Consider the following 21,631-nt stretch of genomic DNA (forward strand, 5'->3'; position numbering starts at 1 on the left):
GAGAGGCTGTTCAGTGCTCCCAGTCCCAGCTATAGTAGAGAGGCTGTTCAGTGCTCCCAGTCCCAGTCCCAGTGCTCCCAGTCCCATCTATAGTAGAGAGGCTGTTCAGTGCTCCCAGTCCCAGCTATCAGAGAGGCTGTTCAGTGCTCCCAGTCCCAGCTATAGTAGAGAGGCTGTTCAGTGCTCCCAGTCCCAGCTATAGTAGAGAGGCTGTTCAGTGCTCCCAGTCCCATCTATAGTAGAGAGGCTGTTCAGTGCTCCCAGTCCCATCTATAGTAGAGAGGCTGTTCAGTGCTCCCAGTCCCAGCTATAGTAGAGAGGCTGTTCAGTGCTCCCAGTCCCAGTAGAGAGGCTGTTCAGTGCTCCCCAGCTCCCAGTCCCAGCTATAGTAGAGAGGCTGTTCAGTGCTCCCAGTCCCAGCTATAGTAGAGAGGCTGTTCAGTGCTCCCAGTCCCAGCTATAGTAGAGAGGCTGTTCAGTGCTCCCAGTCCCAGCTATAGTAGAGAGGCTGCAGTGCTCCCAGTCCCATCTATAGTAGAGAGGCTGTTCAGTGCTCCCAGTCCCAGCTATAGTAGAGAGGCTGTTCAGTGCTCCCAGTCCCATCTATAGTAGAGAGGCTGTTCAGTGCTCCCAGTCCCAGCTATAGTAGAGAGGCTGTTCAGTGCTCCCAGTCCCATCTATAGTAGAGAGGCTGTTCAGTGTCCCAGTCCCAGCTATAGCAGAGAGGCTGTTCAGTGCTCCCAGTCCCAGTCCCAGCTATAGTAGAGAGGCTGTTCAGTGCTCCCTCCCAGTCCCAGCTATAGTAGAGAGGCTGTTCAGTGCTCCCAGTCCCAGCTATAGCAGAGAGGCTGTTCAGTGCTCCCAGTCCCATCTATAGTAGAGAGGCTGTTCAGTGCTCCCAGTCCCAGCTATAGTAGAGAGGCTGTTCAGTGCTCCCAGTCCCATCTATAGTAGAGAGGCTGTTCAGTGCTCCCAGTCCCATCTATAGTAGAGAGGCTGTTCAGTGCTCCCAGTCCCAGCTATAGCAGAGAGGCTGTTCAGTGCTCCCAGTCCTATCTATAGTAGAGAGGCTGTTCAGTGCTCCCAGTCCCATCTATAGTAGAGAGGCTGTTCAGTGCTCCCAGTCCCAGCTATAGTAGAGAGGCTGTTCAGTGCTCCCAGTCCCATCTATAGTAGAGAGGCTGTTCAGTGCTCCCAGTCCCATCTATAGTAGAGAGGCTGTTCAGTGCTCCCAGTCCCAGCTATAGTAGAGAAGCTGTTCAGTGCTCCCAGTCCCATCTATAGTAGAGAGGCTGTTCAGTGCTCCCAGTCCCAGCTATAGTAGAGAAGCTGTTCAGTGCTCCCAGTCCCATCTATAGTAGAGAGGCTGTTCAGTGCTCCCAGTCCCATCTATAGTAGAGAAGCTGTTCAGTGCTCCCAGTCCCAGCGATAGTAGAGAGGCTGTTCAGTGCTCCCAGTCCCATCTATAGTAGAGAGGCTGTTCAGTGCTCCCAGTCCCATCTATAGTAGAGAGGCTGTTCAGTGCTCCCAGTCCCAGCTATAGCAGAGAGGCTGTTCAGTGCCTCCAGTCCCAGCTATAGTAGAGAGGCTGTTCAGTGCTCCCAGTCCCAGCTATAGTAGAGAGGCTGTTCAGTGCTCCCAGTCCCATCTATAGTAGAGAGGCTGTTCAGTGCTTCCAGTCCCATCTATAGTAGAGAAGCTGTTCAGTGCTCCCAGTCCCAGCTATAGTAGAGAGGCTGTTCAGTGCTCCCAGTCCCAGCTATAGCAGAGAGGCTGTTCAGTGCTCCCAGTCCCAGCTATAGTAGAGAGGCTGTTCAGTGCTCCCAGTCCCAGCTATAGCAGAGAGGCTGTTCAGTGCTCCCAGTCCCAGCTATAGTAGAGAGGCTGTTCAGTGCTCCCAGTCCCAGCTATAGTAGAGAGGCTGTTCAGTGCTCCCAGTCCCAGCTATAGTAGAGAGGCTGTTCGGTGCCTCCAGTCCCATCTATAGCAGAGAGGCTGTTCAGTGCTCCCAGTCCTATCTATAGTAGAGAGGCTGTTCAGTGCTCCCAGTCCCAGCTATCTGAAGAATGCTGTGTGGTTTTGATGTGTCTGACATATCTATAAAATGCCATGTTGTTTTGATGTGTTGTCCTCTTATATACAAGGAAAAAGCTAATTGCGTCCCATTCATTTAAATTGCTGCGGCTCACATCTAACGGATCACTGCTTTAACCTGTTAGTTTAGATAAGACAGTTTTACTTGACAGAATTTGAATGGATGCAAACAACAGGATGCGGAAAGCATGAATGATTCTGATTGGTCCTTGTCTCTACTTCAGCCCTTCCAACCGCTCTGTCTAGTCTATCACATGATTATGTTCCGTTTCCAATCTCTGCATTATTACAATGGAAGGCTTACATAACTCATTTTAATATTAATGACGCTTTTTGCAGCTGTCCTTTTTAGTGCCTGGACTTCAATGGCAGTGTCAGTTGAAACATAGTGGTCCAGATACTACTGCTTGCCCGGCACAGTATATCATTAGTGCACAAGATATTTACCTTGTTGTCAATACCACTTCAGTTATAACTTTATCAAATGTTTACATTCTGTATAACATATTTCTCTAAAATGATAAACATGTCTCCTATATTCACAGATGGCGTCGGTCGAAACGCTCAGCAGCGTCCCTCCCTGCCCGGTCTCTCTCTGTCTCCAGCGGGACAGGCTATACAGACAAGCCTGGTGTCCACATGGATGATGTATGTTGCGCAGTTTAAAAGTGAAGGGTGTGTGGAGACAAATGAATTCTGTTCAGTCAGTCGTCCTGATAAGCCCTTCCGATAAAGTTTAGCAACAGACGCAGCATGGCACAAGTTCAAACTTGTAAAAGAAAGTGATGTTTATTTCGATGGCCGAGGGGGAAATTACTTGTAGTATTGGTCACCATCTTCAATTTGTTCCATCCCACTTGATTTTATTACGAGTAGGATAGCAGCCTACACGATAAATAACGTGTAACAGTGGTAGTAACTGTCGGGATGTCACCGTGATACAGTCTACACTGCTCAATGGGGAGAGTTTGCGCGGCAAGCCGACATCACAACATTTTTATTTAATTTAACAAGGAAAGTCTGTTAAGAACAAATTATTATTTACAATGACGGCCTACCCCGGCCAAACCTGGACGACGCTGGGCCAATTGTGCGCCGCTCTATGGGACTCCTAATCACGGCCGGATGTGATACAACATGGGCCACATCAGTGTCATCGCTCCTGCTGGAGGTGGAAGTAGATAGATATAGTGTAGCCAATATCAGGCCAGGGTGAAAGCTGAAGCACATTCATTGTAGTGGTTTTCGCCGAAAATGTACAACTATGGCATTAATGTCGGTCTAAAGAGACATTTATGTCTAAATAAATAAATAACAGTATTACTCCGGTAGAACGGAATGATTCTGAACACTCCCACGTCCCAACTTCGACAGACACGTTTCAAATGATCACTGACATTTCTAGACAAAAACATAAATCCGCTAACTGAGAATCAGGATGACTGACTGAACCGAATCCGTTTGTCTCCACTCGACTCTCAACTGCGCTCCAAACGTCATCAATTTAGGCACCCGGCGTACGCGTATAACCTCTCCCGTCGCGGGCTGAACCACCTGGTTTTCTGAATGAAACCGTAGCTCGCCTCGCGATATAAATAGAACTGACGGGGCTTGACGTCACCATGGAAGCCGCATCACGTCGTTTTGTTCCGTGCTGTTGTGGCTGCAGATTATTTTTTTCCCCGAAGCGCTTTCGGATGGGGACGGACGGAGTACTTCTGAAGGCAGCCCGAACAATCAAGCTAGATACATAGTAGTGGTTAATGTTACCTTGGGAGAAAAGGATTAACGTTCAACAAGCTGGGGCGTGATACCAGTTACGAAATGATCTTGCAGTATTTGCCTAGCTAGCGGCGAGCGATTCTTATTTGTACAGGAGCCATCGAGCTACCTGCAATTATTGAATCGCACTCTGAACTCCTGCCTGTAGTTTTGGTTGACCAGATCACACTCACTCAGCCCTAGAGAACGGTAGGTGCTTCTGTTATGACATCTTGGCCAACTGGAACGAAGACTAGGGTGTCGTCCTCTCTGTTATTTCATTACAGAGCTGTGTCTGGCACTTACACGGTAGTTGAGTCGAGAAGCACTTTAACTCATTTTAATGTGGATACAAATTATATCATGCAAGGACATCATTCTTGTTACATTATTTGATTGATTTCATTATTTAAGTCCCAGGTTAGTGTCAATTTCGAGTAAACTACAGCAGTCTGGTTGTGAAACACATTGTGGAGGTTTGGAAACGTTTAAAGACTTTGCACCTAAATGACATCACAGAGTGATTATGCCAAGCAGCAGACTGCCATCAACTATCTTCAGAAATTATAAAAAAGTCATGTTTAATTATTTTAAAATGTATGTAGCTAATTAGATTAGTTTATTAGTCACATGCACAGGGTCACAAATGTAATTGCAGGGTACAGTGAAATTCTTAAGTTCTGACATGTTGTTACACTCAGGGCCATTTTGGGGAATATCTCGTGTCATCAAACCTCTGACATGTTGTTACACTCCGTGCCCTCCTCTTTCAGAGTAGCATCACTGGTGCTGACTAGGCTCGTTTCCTCCTCTTTCAGAGTAGCATCACTGGTATTGACTAGGCCCGTTTCCTCCTCTTTCAGAGTAGCATCACTGGTATTGACTAGGCCCGTTTCCTCCTCTTTCAGAGTAGCATCACTGGTATTGACTAGGCTCGTTTCCTCCTCTTTCAGAGTAGCATCACTGGTGCTGACTAGGCCCGTTTCCTCCTCTTTCAGAGTAGCATCACTGGTGCTGACTAGGCCCGTTTCCTCCTCTTTCAGAAGTAGCATCACTGGTATTGACTAGGCCCGTTTCCTCCTCTTAGCTGGCCCCTGCTTCACCGAGACCTGATGCCTGGCCCCTCTTTCCGAGACCTGTCGGCTGGCCCCTCTTTACCCGAGACCTGTAGGCTGGCCCCTCTTTACCCGAGACCTGTCGGCTGGCCCCTCTTTGGCCCCCGAGACCTGTCGGCTGGCCCCTCTTTACCCGAGACCTGTCGGCTGGCCCCTCTTTACCCGAGACCTGTCGGCTGGCCCCTCTTTACCCGAGACCTGTCGGCTGGCCCCTCTTTACCCGAGACCTGTCGGCTGGCCCCTCTTTACCCGAGACCTGTCGGCTGGCCCCTCTTTACCCGAGACCTGTCGGCTGGCCCCTCTTTACCCCAGACCTGTCGGCTGGCCCCTCTTTACCCCAGACCTTTACCCCAGGCTGGCCCCTCTTTACCCCAGACCTGTCGGCTGGCCCCTCTTTACCCCAGACCTGTCGGCTGGCCCCTCTTTACCCCAGACCTGTCGGCTGGCCCCTCTTTACCCCAGACCTGTCGGCTGGCCCCTCTTTACCCCAGACCTTTCGGCTGGCCCCTCTTTACCCCAGACCTTTCGGCTGGCCCCTCTTTACCCCAGACCTTTCGGCTGGCCCCTCTTTACCCCAGACCTTTCGGCTGGCCCCTCTTCTGACCTCAGACAATACTAAACAACAAGTGTAAATTCAACAGTAGTGTAACGGCTGAAGCAAACACAAAGCTTGGTTGGTCCATAGTCCCTACTCTGTTGAAGAGCTAAACTGATTTGTTTTGGATGCAGGGCTGCGGATTAAAGCCAGTTTCCTCCTCCTCCCTCTATTCCCTGACCTCTGGATGTGTTCTGCAGCAGTGTGGTTCTAGAGCAGCAGAGTGACAGATTAGTGGACCTCAGTGTTAATACTATCCTGTTGCCATGTCATCAGTATAATCATAAGAATGTGAATAGCTGCTTATTAGAACGTGTTTCAGGGTTGTTTTGAATGAACTGAGTGAAAATGAAGTCTTAATTTAAACGTGTACCTACATTACGTTGTTCATCTGCGTTGTTTAGGCAATCTACTACCTGACGTTGCATCATCATCATCCAACGTGATTGAGCCTGTTTTCTCTCCTGTCACACAGGGCCCTGAACAGTAGTATGGACTACGAGAGACCCAATGTTGAGACCATTAAGTGTGTTGTGGTGGGGGACAACGCCGTAGGGAAGACACGGCTGATCTGTGCTCGGGCCTGCAACACCACTCTGAACCAGTACCAACTACTGGCCACACACGTCCCTACGGTCTGGGCTATAGACCAGTACAGAGTGTGTCAAGAGGTACAAACCTAACCCTGACCCCTAACCCCAACACGCGTCCCTACGTTCTGGGCTATAGACCAGTACAGAGTGTGTCAAGAGGTACAAACCTAACCCTGACCCCTAACCCCAACACACGTCCCTACGTTCTGGGCTATAGACCAGTACAGAGTGTCACTACCTGTCTCTCTACACTGCAGCTGAAACAGCCCTCCCTACCTGTCATCAAACAGCCCTCCCTACCTGTCATCAAACAGCCCTCCCTACCTGTCATCAAACAGCCCTACCTGCAAACAGCCCTACATACCTGTCATCAAACAGCCCTACCAAACAGCCCTCCCTACCTGTCATCAAACAGCCCTCCCTACCTGTCAAACAGCCCTACCTACCTGTCATCAAACAGCCCCCTACCATCAAACAGCCCTCCCTCCCTGTCATCAAACAGCCCTCCCTGTCATCAAACAGCCCTCCCTCCCCTCAAACACCTCCCTGTCATCAAACAGCCCTAGCCCTCCCTCCCTCCCTGCCCTCCCTCCCTGTCACCAAACAGCCCTCCCTACCTGTCATCAAACAGCCCTCCCTACCTGTCATCAAACAGCCCTCCCTGTCACCAAACAGCCCTCCCCTCCCCTCAAACAGTCAAACACCAAACAGCCCTCCCTCCCTGTCACCAAACAGCCCTCCCTCCCTGTCACCAAACAGCCCTCCCTCCCTGTCACCAAACAGCCCTCCCTCCCTGTCACCAAACAGCCCTCCCTCCCTGTCACCAAACAGCCCTCCCTCCCTGTCACCAAACAGCCCTCCCTCCCTGTCACCAAACAGCCCTCCCTCCCTGTCACCAAACAGCCCTCCCTCCCTGTCATCAAACAGCCCTCCCTCCCTGTCATCAAACAGCCCTCCCTCCCTGTCACCAAACAGCCCTCCCTACCTGTCATCACTCACCCCTCTACCTAAGAAAGCCTGTCCCTTTAAGAACTCAGCGATGATGTCACAGCTATCACGAGCTGGCATAGTGTTTAGTTCATTACCAAGTGCAGCTCGCCACCTACTGCTGTGAACACAAATCTGACCAATTTATTCATCACTGCGTGATTACCAGAACTGTAATTAAGGTATATGTTTTACTGATGAAAGATGTCAATAGTTTAAGAATATTTCTGTCATTATTACAGCATTATATATCTTGTTTTTATGCTAGCTATCTAACATTATTAGCTACATTTTCGCCTATAATTGTTAGCTGGTTAGTCTGATGTTGCTAGCTACTTGTATTTTTGTTTCACTCATTGGATTATTTTAACAGATGGAGACTATCTTGTTATTGCTAAACGAATGTGCCTTATCGTAGTATTGATGCCATTGTATTCATGTTTATTATTTCCAGACCACATGGATAAATGGACAGTTAATTGGATAATGACAGCTGAGTGACATGGCACAGATCTGCAAACATTGTTAATCTCCAATCAACATTATAGAACCCTAAACTGAGGAACTGCCTCTCTAACAGGAGTACAATCTCCATAACTTCACCGACTCAATCCGTGTATAAATTAAAGGCATCACCCTCTAATTCAAGACCTACTTGATCACTCACCCCCCAGCCTGTCATCACTCACCCCCACCTGCATTCTATGTACAGTATTTTAAATTAATCTAGTTTAAAAATCTGTATGTTTTCTAATATGTGTCTCTGTGTGACCCGCTGTAGGTGTTGGAGCGCTCCAGGGATGTGGTGGATGAGGTCAGTGTGTCTCTCAGGCTGTGGGACACCTTTGGCGATCATCATAAAGACAGACGCTTCGCATACGGAAGGTAAGACTGACACCTGGGGCAGGGGATGCTGGGGCAGGGGATGCTGGGGCAGGGGATGCTGGGACTGGGGATGAGGTGTATTTTTCTGGAATGGCTAAGGATGAGTAGGGGTGGATTGGGTAGGGTAGGGATGGGTAAGGGTGGGATGGGTAAGGGTGGGTAAGAATGGGATGGGTAGGGATGGATAAGGATGGGATGGATGGGTAGGTGTGGGTAAGGATGGGATGTAGGGATGGGATGGATGGATAGGGATGGGTAAGGATGGGATGGATGGGTAGGATTGGGTAAGGGTTGGCTGGATGGGTAAGGGATGGGTAAGGATGGGTAAGGATGGGATGGATGGGTAGGAATGGATAAGGATGGGATGGATGGGTAGGTGTGGGTAAGGATGGTATGGGTAAGGATGGGATGTAGGGATGGGATGGATGGGTAGGGATGGGTAAGGATGGGATGGGATGAGATGAGTAAGGATGGGATGAGTAAGGATGGGATGTGTAAGGATGGGATGGATGGATGGGTGGGAATGGGATGGATGGATGGATGGGTAAGGATGGATGGATGGGTAGGTGTGGGTAGGATGGGTAAGGATGGGATGGGTAAGGATGGATGGGATGGGATGGGTAAGAATGGGTAGGGATGGGTAGGGATGGATAAGGATGGGATGGATGGGTAGGTATGGGTAAGGATGGGATGTAGGGATGGATGGGTAAGGATGGGTAGGATTGGGTAAGGGTTGGCTGGATGGGTAGGGATGGGATGGGTAAGGATGGGATGGATGGGTAGGGGGGGATGGGATGGATGGGTAGGGATGGGATGGATGGGTAGGGATGGGATGGATGGGTAGGGATGGGATATGTAGGGATGGGATATGTAGGGATGGGATATGTAAGGATGGGATATGTAAGGATGGGATGGGATGGGATGGGATGGGTAGGGATGGGATGGGATGGGTAAGGATGGGATGGGATGGGTAAGGATGGGATGGGCAAGGATTTTTTTTTTCACCTTTATTTAACCAGGTGGGCTAGTTGAGAACAAGTTCTCATTTGCAACTGCGACCTGGCCAAGATAAAGCATAGCAGTGTGAACAGACAACACAGAGTTACACATGGAGCAAACTATTAACAAGTCAATAACACAGTAGAAGAAAAGTCTATATACATTGTGTGCAAAAGGCATGAGGAGGTAGGCGAATAATTACAATTTTGCAGGATGGATGGCTAAGGATGGCTAGGGATGGGTAAGGATGGGATGGGTAAGGATGGGATGGGTAAGGATGGGATGGGTAAGGATGGGATGGGTAAGGATGGGATGGGTAAGGATGGGATGGGTAAGGATGGGATGGGTAAGGATGGGATGGGTAAGGATGGGATGGGTAAGGATGGGATGAGTAAGGATGGGATGGGTACGGATGGGATGGGTAAGGATAGGATGGGATGGGTAAGGATAGGATGGGATGGGTAAGGATGGGATGGGATGGGATGGGTAAGGGATGGATGGGATGGGTGGGAAGGATGGGATGGGTGGATGGGATGGGTAAGGATGGGGGATGGGATGGGTAAGGATGGGATGGTGGGATGGATGGGGATGGATGGGTAAGGGTGGGATGGATGGATGGGTAAGGATGGGATGGGTAAGGATGGGATGGGTAAGGATGGGATGGGTAAGATGGGTAAGGATGGGATGGGATGGGATGGGGATGGTAAGATGGGATGGGTAAGAATGGGATTTTTTGGGTAAGAATGGGATGGGATGGGAACATGGATGGGATGGGCAAGGATGGGATGGATGGAGGGATGGGTACATGGAGCAAACTATTAACAAGTCATGGATGGGAAAAGGGATGGATGGATGGATGGAAAAGGATGGATGGATGGGTAAGGGTGGGTGGGATGGGTACAATTTTGCAGGATGGATGGGTAAGGATGGGATGGGATGGGTAATGGGGGTGGGATGGGTAAGGGTGGGATGGGTAAGAATGGGATGGGATGGGTAAGAATGGGATGGGATGGGTAAGAATGGGATGGGATGGGTATGGAATGGGATGGGTAAGGATGGGATGGGATGGGTAAGAATGGGATGGGATGGGTATGGGATGGGTAAGGGTGGGATGGGATGGGATGGGTAAGGATGGGATGGGATGGGTAAGAATGGGATGGGATGGGGATGGATGGGATGGGTAAGAATGGGATGGGATGGGTAAGGATGGATGGGATGGGTAAGGATGGGATGGATGGAGGGATGGGTAAGAATGGGATGGGATGGGTAAGAATGGGAGGGGATGGATGGGATGGGTAAGGATGGGATGGATGGATGGATGGATGGGTAAGGATGGATGGATGGGTAAGGGTGGGATGGGATGGGTAAGAATGGGATGGGTAAGGATGGATGGGATGGGTAAGGATGGGATGGATGGAGGGATGGGTAAGAATGGGATGGGATGGGTAAGAATGGGATGGGATGGGTAAGGATGGGATGGGATGGGTAAGGATGGATGGATGGGTAAGGGTGGGATGGGTAAGGGTGGGAATTTTTTAATTTTTAAAATTTATTTTACCTTTTTATTTAACCAGGTAGGCAAGTTGAGAACAAGTTCTCATTTACAATTGCGACCTGGCCAAGATAAAGCAAAGCAGTTCGACAGATACAACGACACAGAGTTACACATGGAGTAAAACAAACATACAGTCAATAATACAGTATAAACAAGTCTATATACAATGTGAGCAAATGAGGTGAGAAGGGAGGTAAAGGCAAAAAGGCCATGGTGGCAAAGTAAATACAATATAGCAAGTAAAACACTGGAATGGTAGTTTTGCAATGGAAGAATGTGCAAAGTAGAAATAAAAAATAATGGGGTGCAAAGGAGCAAAATAAATTTAAATACAGTTGGGAAAGAGGTAGTTGTTTGGGCTAAATTATAGGTGGGCTATGTACAGGTGCAGTAATCTGTGAGCTGCTCTGACAGTTGGTGCTTAAAGCTAGTGAGGGAGATAAGTGTTTCCAATTTCAGAGATTTTTGTAGTTCGGTCCAGTCATTGGCAGCAGAGAACTGGAAGGAGAGGCGGCCAAAGAAAGAATTGGTTTTGGGGGTGACTAGAGAGATATACCTGCTGGAGCGTGTGCTACAGGTGGGAGATGCTATGGTGACCAGCGAGCTGAGATAAGGGGGGACTTTACCTAGCAGGGTCTTGTAGATGACATGGAGCCAGTGGGTTTGGCGACGAGTATGAAGCGAGGGCCAGCCAACGAGAGCGTACAGGTCGCAATGGTGGGTAGTATATGGGGCTTTGGTGACAAAAAGGATTGCACTGTGATAGACTGCATCCAATTTGTTGAGTAGGGTATTGGAGGCTATTTTGTAAATGACATCGCCAAAGTCGAGGATTGGTAGGATGGTCAGCTTTACAAGGGTATGTTTGGCAGCATGAGTGAAGGATGCTTTGTTGCGAAATAGGAAGCCAATTCTAGATTTAACTTTGTATTGGAGATGTTTGATATGGGTCTGGAAGGAGAGTTTACAGTCTAACCAGACACCTAAGTATTTGTAGTTGTCCACGTATTCTAAGTCAGAGCCGTCCAGAGTAGTGATGTTGGTCAGGCGGGTAGGTGCAGGTAGCGATCGGTTGAAGAGCATGCATTTAGTTGTATTTAAGAGCAATTGGAGGCCACGGAAGGAGAGTTGTATGGCATTGCAGCTTGCCTGGAGGGTTGTTAACAGTGTCCAAAGAAGGGCCGGAAGTATACAGAATGGTGTCGTCTGCGTAGAGGTGGATCAGAGACTCACCAGCAGCAAGAGCGACCTCATTGATGTATACAGAGAAGAGAGTCGGTCCAAGAATTGAACCCTGTGGCACCCCCATAGAGACTGCCAGAGGTCCGGACAGCAGACCCTCCGATTTGACACACTGAACTCTATCAGAGAAGTAGTTGGTGAACCAGGCGAGGCAATCATTTGAGAAACCAAGGCTGTCGAGTCTGCCGATGAGGATGTGGTGATTGACAGAGTCGAAAGCCTTGGCCAGATCAATGAATACGGCTGCACAGTAATGTTTCTTATTGATGGCGGTTAAGATATCGTTTAGGACCTTGAGCATGGCTGAGGTGCACCCATGACCAGCTCTGAAACCAGATTGCATAGCAGAGAAGGTATGGTGAGATTCGAAATGGTCGGTAATCTGTTTGTTGACTTGGCTTTCGAAGACCTTAGAAAGGCACAGTAGGATAGATATAGGTCTGTAGCAGTTTGGGTCAAGAGTATCCCCCCCTTTGAAGAGGGGGATGACCGCAGCTGCTTTCCAATCTTTGGGAATCTCAGACGACACGAGAGGTTGAACAGGCTAGTAATAGGGGTGGCAACAATTTCGGCAGATAATTTTAGAAAGAAAGGGTCCAGATTGTCTAGCCCGGCTGATTTGTAGGGGTCCAGATTTTGCAGCTCTTTCAGAACATCAGCTGAATGGATTTGGGAGAAGGAGAAATGGGGAAGGCTTGGGCGAGTTGCTGTTGGGGGTGCAGTGCTGTTAACCGGGGTAGGAGTAGCCAGGTGGAAATCATGGCCAGCCGTAGAAAAATGCTTATTGAAATTCTCAATTTATGGTGGATTTATCAGTGGTGACAGTGTTTCCTATCTTCAGTGCAGTGGGCAGCTGGGAGGAGGTGTTCTTATTCTCCATGGACTTTACAGTGTCCCAGAACTTTTTGAGTTAGTGTTGCAGGAAGCAAATTTCTGCTTGACAAAGCTAGCCTTGGCTTTTCTAACTGCCTGTGTATAATGGTTTCTGGCTTCCCTGAACAGCTGCATATCACGGGGGCTGTTCGATGCTAATGCAGAACGCCATAGGATGTTTTTGTGTTGGTTAAGGGCAGTCAGGTCTGGGGAGAACCAAGGGCTATATCTGTTCCTGGTTCTAAATTTCTTGAATGGGTCATGTTTATTTAAGATGGTTAGGAAGGCATTTAAAAAAAATATCCAGGCATCCTCTACTGACGGGATGAGATCAATATCCTTCCAGGATACCCTGGCCAGGTCGATTAGAAAGGCCTGCTCGCTGAAGTGTTTCAGGGAGCGTTTTACAGTGATGAGTGGAGGTCGTTTGACCGCTGACCCATTACGGATGCAGGCAATGAGGCAGTGATCGCTGAGATCTTGGTTGAAGACAGCAGAGGTGTATTTAGAGGGGCAGTTGGTTAGGATGATATCTATGAGGGTGCCCGTGTTTAAGGCTTTGGGGAGGTACCTGGTAGGTTCATTGATAATTTGTGTGAGATTGAGGGCATCAAGCTTAGATTGTAGGATGGCTGGGGTGTTAAGCATGTTCCAGTTTAGGTCGCCTAGCAGCACGAGCTCTGAAGATAGATGGGGGGCAATCAGTTCACATATGGTGTCCAGAGCACAGCTGGGGGCAGAGGGTGGTCTATAGCAGGCGGCAACGGTGAGAGACTTGTTTTTAGAGAGGTGGATTTTTAAAAGTAGAAGTTCAAATTGTTTGGGTACAGACCTGGATAGTAGGACAGAACTCTGCAGGCTATCTTTGCAGTAGATTGCAACACCGCCCCCTTTGGCAGTTCTATCTTGTCTGAAAATGTTGTAGTTTGGAATTAAAATTTCTGAATTTTTGGTAGTCTTCCTAAGCCAGGATTCAGACACAGCTAGAACATCCGGGTTGGCAGAGTGTGCTAAAGCAGTGAATGGAACAAACTTAGGGAGGAGGCTTCTAATGTTAACATGCATGAAACCAAGGCTATTACGGTTACAGAAGTCGTCAAAAGAGAGCGCCTGGGGAATAGGAGTGGAGCTAGGCACTGCAGGGCCTGGATTCACCTCTACATCGCCAGAGGAACATAGGATGAGTAGAATAAGGGTGCGGCTAAAAGCAATAAGAATTGGTCGTCTAGAACGTCTGGAACAGAGAGTAAAAGGAGGTTTCTGGGGGCGATAAAATAGCATCAAGGTATAATGTACAGACAAAGGTATGGTAGGATGTGAATACAGTGGAGGTAAACCTAGGTATTGAGTGATGAAGAGAGAGATATTGTCTGGGATGGGTAAGAATGGGATGGGTAGGGATGGGATGGGTTGGGATGGGTAGGGCTGGGATGGGTAAGGATGGGATGGGTAGGGGGGGTAAGGATGGATGGGTAAGGATGGGATGAGATGACTAAGGATGGGATGAGTAAGGATGGGATGAGTAAGGATGGGATGGTAGGGATGGGATGGGATGGTAGGGATGGGATGGGTAAGGATGGATGGATGGGTAAGGATGGATGGATGGGAAGGATGGATGGGTAAGGATGGGATGAGGATAAGGATGGGATGAGTAAGGATGGGATGAGTAAGGATGGGATGGGTAAGGATGGGATGGGTAAGGATGGATGGGAGGATGGGATGAGATGACTAAGGATGGGGATGGGTAAGGATGGGATGGTAAGGATGGGAAGGATGGGATGGGATGGGAGGATGGGATGGGTAGATGGAGGGATGGGATGGGATGAGTAGGATGGGATGGGATGGGTAGGATGGGATGGGATGTAGGGATGGGATGGGATGTGTACGGATGGGATGGGTAAGGATGGGATGGGTAAGGATGGGATTGGTAAGGATGGATGGATGGGTAGGTGTGGGTAAGCTAGGTTATGTAGTATCTGCTACCCTGCTATGTTAGGTAGTATCTGCTTCTCTGCTTGCTTAGGTAGCATCTGCTTCTCTGCTAGCTTAGGTAGTATCTTCTAGGTTAGGTAGTATCCGCTAGGTTAGGTAGTATCTGCTACTCTGTTAGGTAGTATCCGCTAGATTAGGTAGTCTGCTACTCTGCTTGGTTAGGTAGTATCTACTTTGCTAGGTTAGGTAGTATCTGCTAGGTTAGGTAGTAACTGCTACTCTGCTAGTTTAGGTAGTGTCTGCTACTCTGCTAGGTTAGGTAGTCTCTGCTAGGTTAGGTAGTGTCTGCTACTCTGCTAGGTTAGGTAGTCTCTGCTAGGTTAGGTAGTGTCTGCTACTCTGCTAGGTTAGGTAGTATCTGCTAGGTTAGGTAGTAACTGCTACTCTGCTAGGTTAGGTAGTAACTGCTACTCTGCTAGGTTAGGTAGTGTCTGCTACTCTGCTAGGTTAGGTAGTATCTGCTAGGTTAGGTAGTATCTGCTACTCTGCTAGGTTAGGTAGTGTCTGCTACTCTGCTAGGTTAGGGTCTCTAGGTAGTGTCTGCTACTCTGCTAGGTTAGGTAGTCTCTGCTAGGTTAGGTAGTGTCTGCTACTCTGCTAGGTTAGGTAGTCTGCTACTCTGCTAGGTTAGGTAGTGTCTGCTACTCTGCTAGGTTAGGTAGTGTCTGCTACTCTGCTAGGTTAGGTAGTGTCTGCTAGGTTAGGTACTCTGCTAGGTTAGGTAGTGTCTGCTACTCTGCTAGGTTAGGTAGTGTCTGCTACTCTGCTAGGTTAGGTAGTATCTGCTAGGTTAGGTAGTGTATGCTACTCTGCTTGGTTAGGTAGTGTCTGCTAGGTTAGGTAGTGTCTGCTACTCTGCTAGGTTAGGTAGTGTCTGCTACTCTGCTAGGTTAGGTAGTATCTGCTAGGTTAGGTAGTGTATGCTACTCTGCTTGGTTAGGTAGTATCTACTACCCTGCTAGGGTCTGGTTTGGTGTAGTCATTTACAGTGTAGCATAATAGACGTGAGTCCTGATATATTTGGCATGGACTGATGGCTGCATGCATAGTGTAGTGATCCTGTCTAATGAGCCATGTTACAATTCCCACCGGGTGGGTTAACCCTATTGGCCCAATGCCAGCGACCTGGGTTCCCGGCTCTGGCCCTCTGGACACTAAAATATTCAGCTGGTTTTAGACTTCCTGTAAATTAGTTTTCTCTCGATCTTAGTATCCGACTGTGTTATTCTTAAATGATGCCTCAGACTGTCTTAATGGAACTGGTGCCTCCGATGAGCTTTCATTGATTGGTGGATTGATCGTTGTCAAGCTGCCACCATCATCCTCTAACATCTGTTGATGTCGGCGAGACATGAGGTCGGTCTGTCTGTTTACCTAGTAGGCAGTTTAAACCCACACCCCTCTAATCATTCACTATAACCTCTGTTATAACTGCTGAACACCTGACACATTGATTATAATATAATATAATTTTTTATTTTTATTTTTTTTTGACCCCTTTTTCTCCCCAATTCGTGGTGTCCAATTGTTGTAGTAGCTACTATCTTGTCTCATCGCTACAACTCCCGTACAGGCTCGGGAGAGACTAAGGTTGAAAGTCATGCGTCCTCCGATACACAACCCAACCAAGCCGCACTGCTTCTTAACACAGCGCGCATCCAACCCGGAAGCCAGCTGCACCAATGTGTCGGAGGAAACACCGTGCACCCGGCAACCTTGGCTAGTGCGCACTGCGCCCGGCCCGCCACAGGAGTCGCTGGTGCGCGATGAGACAAGGACATCCCTACCGACCAAGCCCTCCCTAACCCGGACTACGCTAAGCCAATTGTGCGTCGCCCCAGAGCCTGGGCGCGAACCCAGAGTCTCTGATGGCACAGCTGGCGCTGCAGTACAGCGCCCTTAACCACTGCGCCACCCGGGAGGCCCGAAAACACTATATTCAACAAGAATATGAGTTGTCCATAAATATTCCAGAGTACCTGGTACTATTGTTGTGTTCTGTACCTGTTTGGTTATAGGCCTTCTACAGTATGATCGTAATGCAGGCCTTGGCCATGACAATACACTGTGATCCTGGCCATGACAATACACTATGGCCTTGGCCATGACAATACACTGTGATCCTGGCCATGACAATACACTTTGGCCATGACAATACACTGTGGGCCTTGGCCATGACAATACACTGTGATCCTTGGCCATGACAATACACTGTGGGCCTTGGCCATGACAATACACTGTGATCCTTGGCCATGACAATACACTGTGATCCTTGGCCATGACAATACACTGTGATCCTTGGCCATGACAATACACTGTGATCCTTGGCCATGACAATACACTGTGATCCTTGGCCATGACAATACACTGTGATCCTTGGCCATGACAATACACTGTGATCCTTGGCCATGACAATACACTGTGATCCTTGGCCATGACAATACACTGTGATCCTTGGCCATGACAATACACTGTGATCCTTGGCCATGACAATACACTGTGATCCAGTCTGACTGTTAATGATCTGGTGTAGTACTGTAGCTGTTGTCTTGTCAGAGTGCTGTTCTGTTTGGTGTAGTGCTGTTGTCTTGTCAGAGTGGTGTTGTGTTTGGTGTAGTACTGTAGCTGTTGTCTTGTCAGAGTGGTGTTGTGTTTGGTGTAGTACTGCAGCTGTTGTCTTGTCAGAATAGTGTTGTGTTTGGTGTAGTACTGTAGCTGTTGTCTTGTCAGAGTGCTGTTCTGTTTGGTGTAGTGCTGTTGTCTTGTCAGAGTGGTGTTCTGTTTGGTGTAGTACTGTAGCTGTTGTCTTGTCAGAGTGGTGTTGTGTTTGGTGTAGTACTGCAGCTGTTGTCTTGTCAGAGACAAGGTTAAATTTAGGTTAGGTGGTTAACCGATAATTGTACTCCGACGTCCTTGTGGAGGGAGTCTGGAAGGGAATTTAGGAATATTTGGGTTGTCTGAGAATTTATAGCATGGCTTTTGATGATCCTTGGTTGGGGTCTGAGCAGAATATTTGTTGCAAATGGAATAAAATGGTGGTCCGATCGTCCACGATTATGAGGAAAAACATTAAGATCCACAACATTTATTCCACGGGACAAAACTAGATCCAGAGTTTGACTGTGGCAGTGAGTAAGTCTTGAGACATGTTGGACAAAACCCACTGAGTCGATGATGGCTCCGAAAGCCTTTTGGAGTGGGTCCGTGGACTTTTCCATGTGAATATTAAAGTCACCAAAAACTAGAATATTATCTGCCCTGACAACAAGGTCCGATAGGAATTCAGGGAACTCAGTTAGTGACGCTGCATACGGCCCAGGAGGCCTGTAAACAGTAGCTTTCTGTGTCTTTCTGGCTCTGATTATCTGGTGTCTTTCTGGCTCCTGTCTGTTCTCTCCAGGTCAGACGTGGTTGTGCTGTGTTTCTCCATCGCCAACCCCAACTCTCTGCATCACGTCAAGACCATGTGGCACATGGAGATCAAGCACTTTTGTCCCAGGACGCCTGTCATCCTGGTGGGTTGTCAGCTGGACCTGCGTTACGCTGATCTGGAGGCCGTCAACAGGGCCAGGAGGCCACTAGCCAGGTACAGAATCAGCATTATGTCACCATGTGGCCGTCAACAGGGCCAGGAGGCCACTAGCCAGGTATAGAATCAGAAATATGTCACCATGTGGCTGTCAACAGGGCCAGGAAGCCACTAGCCAGGTATAGAATCAGCATTATGTCACCATGTGACTGTCAACAGGGCCAGGAGGCCACTAGCCAGGTATAGAATCAGCATTATGTCACCATGTGACTGTCAACAGGGCCAGGAGGCCACTAGCCAGGTATAGAATCAGCGTTACGTCATCATGTAGCTGGTTTTGGTTGACGAAATCTATACATTTTAGTGTTAGTTGAAACTCTATGTGCAGTAACTACTGACATGTTATTAAATTAAGCAAACCGGTTTACATACATTTAATAAATAATGACTTTGTATTCTTCCGTATTGAGAATAGCTCTTATTTCCACCCCACCAGGCCGATAAAGCCCGGAGACATCCTTCCTCCAGAGAGTGGCCGGGAGGTGGCCAAGGAGCTGGGCATCTCCTACTATGAGACCAGTGTGTTCGACCAGTTTGGTATCAAGGACATCTTCGACAATGCCATTCGAGCCGCGCTCATCTCCCGTCGACACCTGCAGTTCTGGAAGTCCCACCTCCGGAAGGTCCAGAAGCCCCTCCTCCAGGCGCCCTTCCTGCCGCCCAAAGCACCGCCCCCTCTCATCAAGATTCCAGAGTGTGTCATCAACAACGGGGAGGGTCCTGGCCTCCTATTGGACAGTCCTCTTTGTGCTGACGTCATGTTCATCCTCCAGGACCACATCCACATCTTCGCCCACAAGATCTACCTCTCTACCTCCTCCTCCAAGTTTTATGACCTGTTCCAGGTAGTGTCTCTTTGCCTGGTTCCTCTCTAGGTTCCTCTCTAGGTTCCTCTCTAGGTTCCTCTCTAGGTCCTCTCTCGGTTTCCTTCCTTCTAGGTTTTTATTCCTAGCCACTGTGCTTCTGCCTCAGTATTGCTTGCTCTCTGTGGTTTCCGGTTGGGTTTCTGTAGAGCACTTTGTGACATAAAAAAACCTGTTATAAATGTGATTGTTTCCAGATGGACTTCAGTGACGAGTCCCAGTGCCTGGTGGTGACGGAGCGGCATGCCCGGGACTCTCTCCTCAGGACCCTTAGTCTGGACACAGAGGAGGACGTGGCTGTGCTCCCCAACCTCTCCCCCTGCTCCCTCCGGGCCTCTAAGAGTGACGGCACCCTGAAGATGATGAGCTTCTCTGGTAAGCACCGGCGCACCAAGCTGTCCTTGGCCTCCTGGAGCAAGGCCTTCTACAGCATCCACAAGGAGAGTGTGACCAACCCTGTGACGGGCTCCCCGGCTCACATGACGGTGGTGAAGATGGACTACTCCATCCAGCTGGGTCCGTTCAGTGCCGTGTTGAGGTTCCTCTACACTGGGGAGCTGGATGAAGAGGAGCGGGATCTGATGAAGATCGCCCAGATCGCAGAGGTCCTGGAGGTGTTTGACCTGAGGATGATGGTGGAGAACATCATGAACCATGAAGGCTTCATGAACCAGGAGATCACCAAGGCCTTCCACGTCAGGAAATCCAACCGCATCAAGGAGTGTCTCAACAAGAACACCTTCACAGGTAAACCATGCTGCATCGTAGATCAAAGTGTTTTCTGTTGCTTTTGACTAGGAAGTTATCATGTGTTTGGAACTTTGGATGGGGGTGATGTGTTCTGTTTAATGTGTTTCTCTGGGGCACACATCACCTTCAGGTTGTTGTTGTAATGTCTCGGTCTCAGACGTCACCTTCAGGTTGTTGTTGTAATGTCTCGGTCTCAGACGTCACCTTCAGGTTGTTGTAATGTCTCTGTCTCAGACGTCACCTTCAGGTTGTTGTAATGTCTCTGTCTCAGACGTCACCTTCAGGTTGTTGTTGTAATGTCTCTGTCTCAGACGTCACCTTCAGGTTGTTGTTGTAATGTCTCTCTGTCTCAGGCGTCACCTTCAGGTTGTTGTTGTAATGTCTCTGTCTTCAGTAATGTCTCGTCACCTTCAGGTTGTTGTTGTAATGTCTCTCTGTCTCAGGCGTCACCTTCAGGTTGTTGTTGTAATGTCTCTCTGTCTCAGACGTCACCTTCAGGTTGTTGTTGTAATGTCTCTCTGTCTCAGACGTCACCTTCAGGTTGTTGTTGTAATGTCTCTGTCTCAGACGTCACCTTCAGGTTGTTGTTGTAATGTCTCTGTGTCTCAGACGTCACCTTCAGGTTGTTGTTGTAATGTCTCTGTCTCAGACGTCACCTTCAGGTTGTTGTTGTAATGTCTCTGTCTCAGACGTCACCTTCAGGTTGTTGTTGTAATGTCTCTGTCTCAGACGTCACCTTCAGGTTGTTGTTGTAATGTCTCTGTCTCAGACGTCACCTTCAGGTTGTTGTTGTAATGTCTCTGTCTCAGGCGTCACCTTCAGGTTGTTGTTGTTGTAATGTCTCTGTGTCTCAGGCGTCACCTTCAGGTTGTTGTTGTAATGTCTCTGTCTCAGGCGTCACCTTCAGGTTGTTGTTGTAATGTCTGTGTCTCAGGCGTCACCTTCAGGTTGTTGTTGTAATGTCTCTGTCTCAGGCGTCACCTTCAGTTGTTGTTGTTGTTGTAAGGTTGTCTGTTGTAATCTCAGGCGTCACCTTCAGGTTGTTGTTGTAATGTCTCTGTCTCAGGCGTCACCTTCAGGTTGTTGTTGTAATGTCTCTGTCTCAGGCGTCACCTTCAGGTTGTTGTTGTAATGTAATGTCTTCAGACGTCACCTTCAGATTGTTGTTGTTGTAATGTCTCAGACGTCACCTTCAGGTTGTTGTTGTTGTAATGTCTCTGTCTCAGGCGTCACCTTCAGGTTGTTGTTGTAATGTCTCTGTCTCAGGCGTCACCTTCAGGTTGTTGTTGTTGTAATGTCTCAGGCGTCACCTTCAGGTTGTTGTTGTTGTAATGTCTCTGTCTCAGGCGTCACCTTCAGGTTGTTGTTGTAATGTCTCAGGCGTCACCTTCAGGTTGTTGTTGTTGTAATGTCTCAGACGTCACCTTCAGGTTGTTGTTGTAAGGTTGTTGTTGTAATGTCTCTCAGGCGTCACCTTCAGGTTGTTGTTGTAATGTCTCAGGCGTCACCTTCAGGTTGTTGTTGTCACCTTCAGGTTGTTGTTGTAATGTCTCTGTCTCAGGCGTCACCTTCAGGTTGTTGTTGTAATGTCTCTGTCTCAGGCGTCACCTTCAGGTTGTTGTTGTAATCAGGCGTCACCTTCAGGTTGTTGTTGTAATGTCTCTGTCAGGCGTCACCTTCAGGTTGTTGTTGTAATGTCTCTGTCTCAGGCGTCACCTTCAGGTTGTTGTTGTAATGT

At 48.5% G+C, this 21,631-nt stretch overlaps 1 protein-coding gene across 5 annotated transcripts in view; it reads left to right on the forward strand.

Moving 5' to 3' along the window:
* The first annotated feature begins 3,703 nt into the window (after positions 1-3,703).
* Positions 3,704-21,631, forward strand: part of rhobtb1 (Rho related BTB domain containing 1) — a 28,157-nt gene continuing 10,229 nt past the window's right edge. For 3 of the 5 annotated variants that reach the window (XR_006082476.1, XM_042316170.1, XM_042316171.1), the window contains exons 1-6: positions 3,704-4,065; positions 6,041-6,236; positions 7,927-8,030; positions 18,092-18,277; positions 18,717-19,125; positions 19,341-19,890. Coding sequence is in view for 4 of the 5 variants with exons in the window: in XM_042316170.1 (XP_042172104.1) it covers positions 6,057-6,236; positions 7,927-8,030; positions 18,092-18,277; positions 18,717-19,125; positions 19,341-19,890 (1,429 nt within the window). In the remaining variant the exon portion in view is untranslated. Of the gene's footprint in view, positions 4,066-6,040; positions 6,237-6,280; positions 6,318-7,244; positions 7,328-7,926; positions 8,031-18,091; positions 18,278-18,716; positions 19,126-19,340; positions 19,891-21,631 lie in introns of those variants that run through there. The other 2 variants (XM_042316172.1, XM_042316173.1) reach the window with 2 other exon arrangements.

Source organism: Oncorhynchus tshawytscha, unplaced genomic scaffold (genome assembly GCF_018296145.1).
Source record: "Oncorhynchus tshawytscha isolate Ot180627B unplaced genomic scaffold, Otsh_v2.0 Un_contig_3171_pilon_pilon, whole genome shotgun sequence".
Classification (NCBI taxonomy): Eukaryota; Metazoa; Chordata; class Actinopteri; order Salmoniformes; family Salmonidae; genus Oncorhynchus; species Oncorhynchus tshawytscha.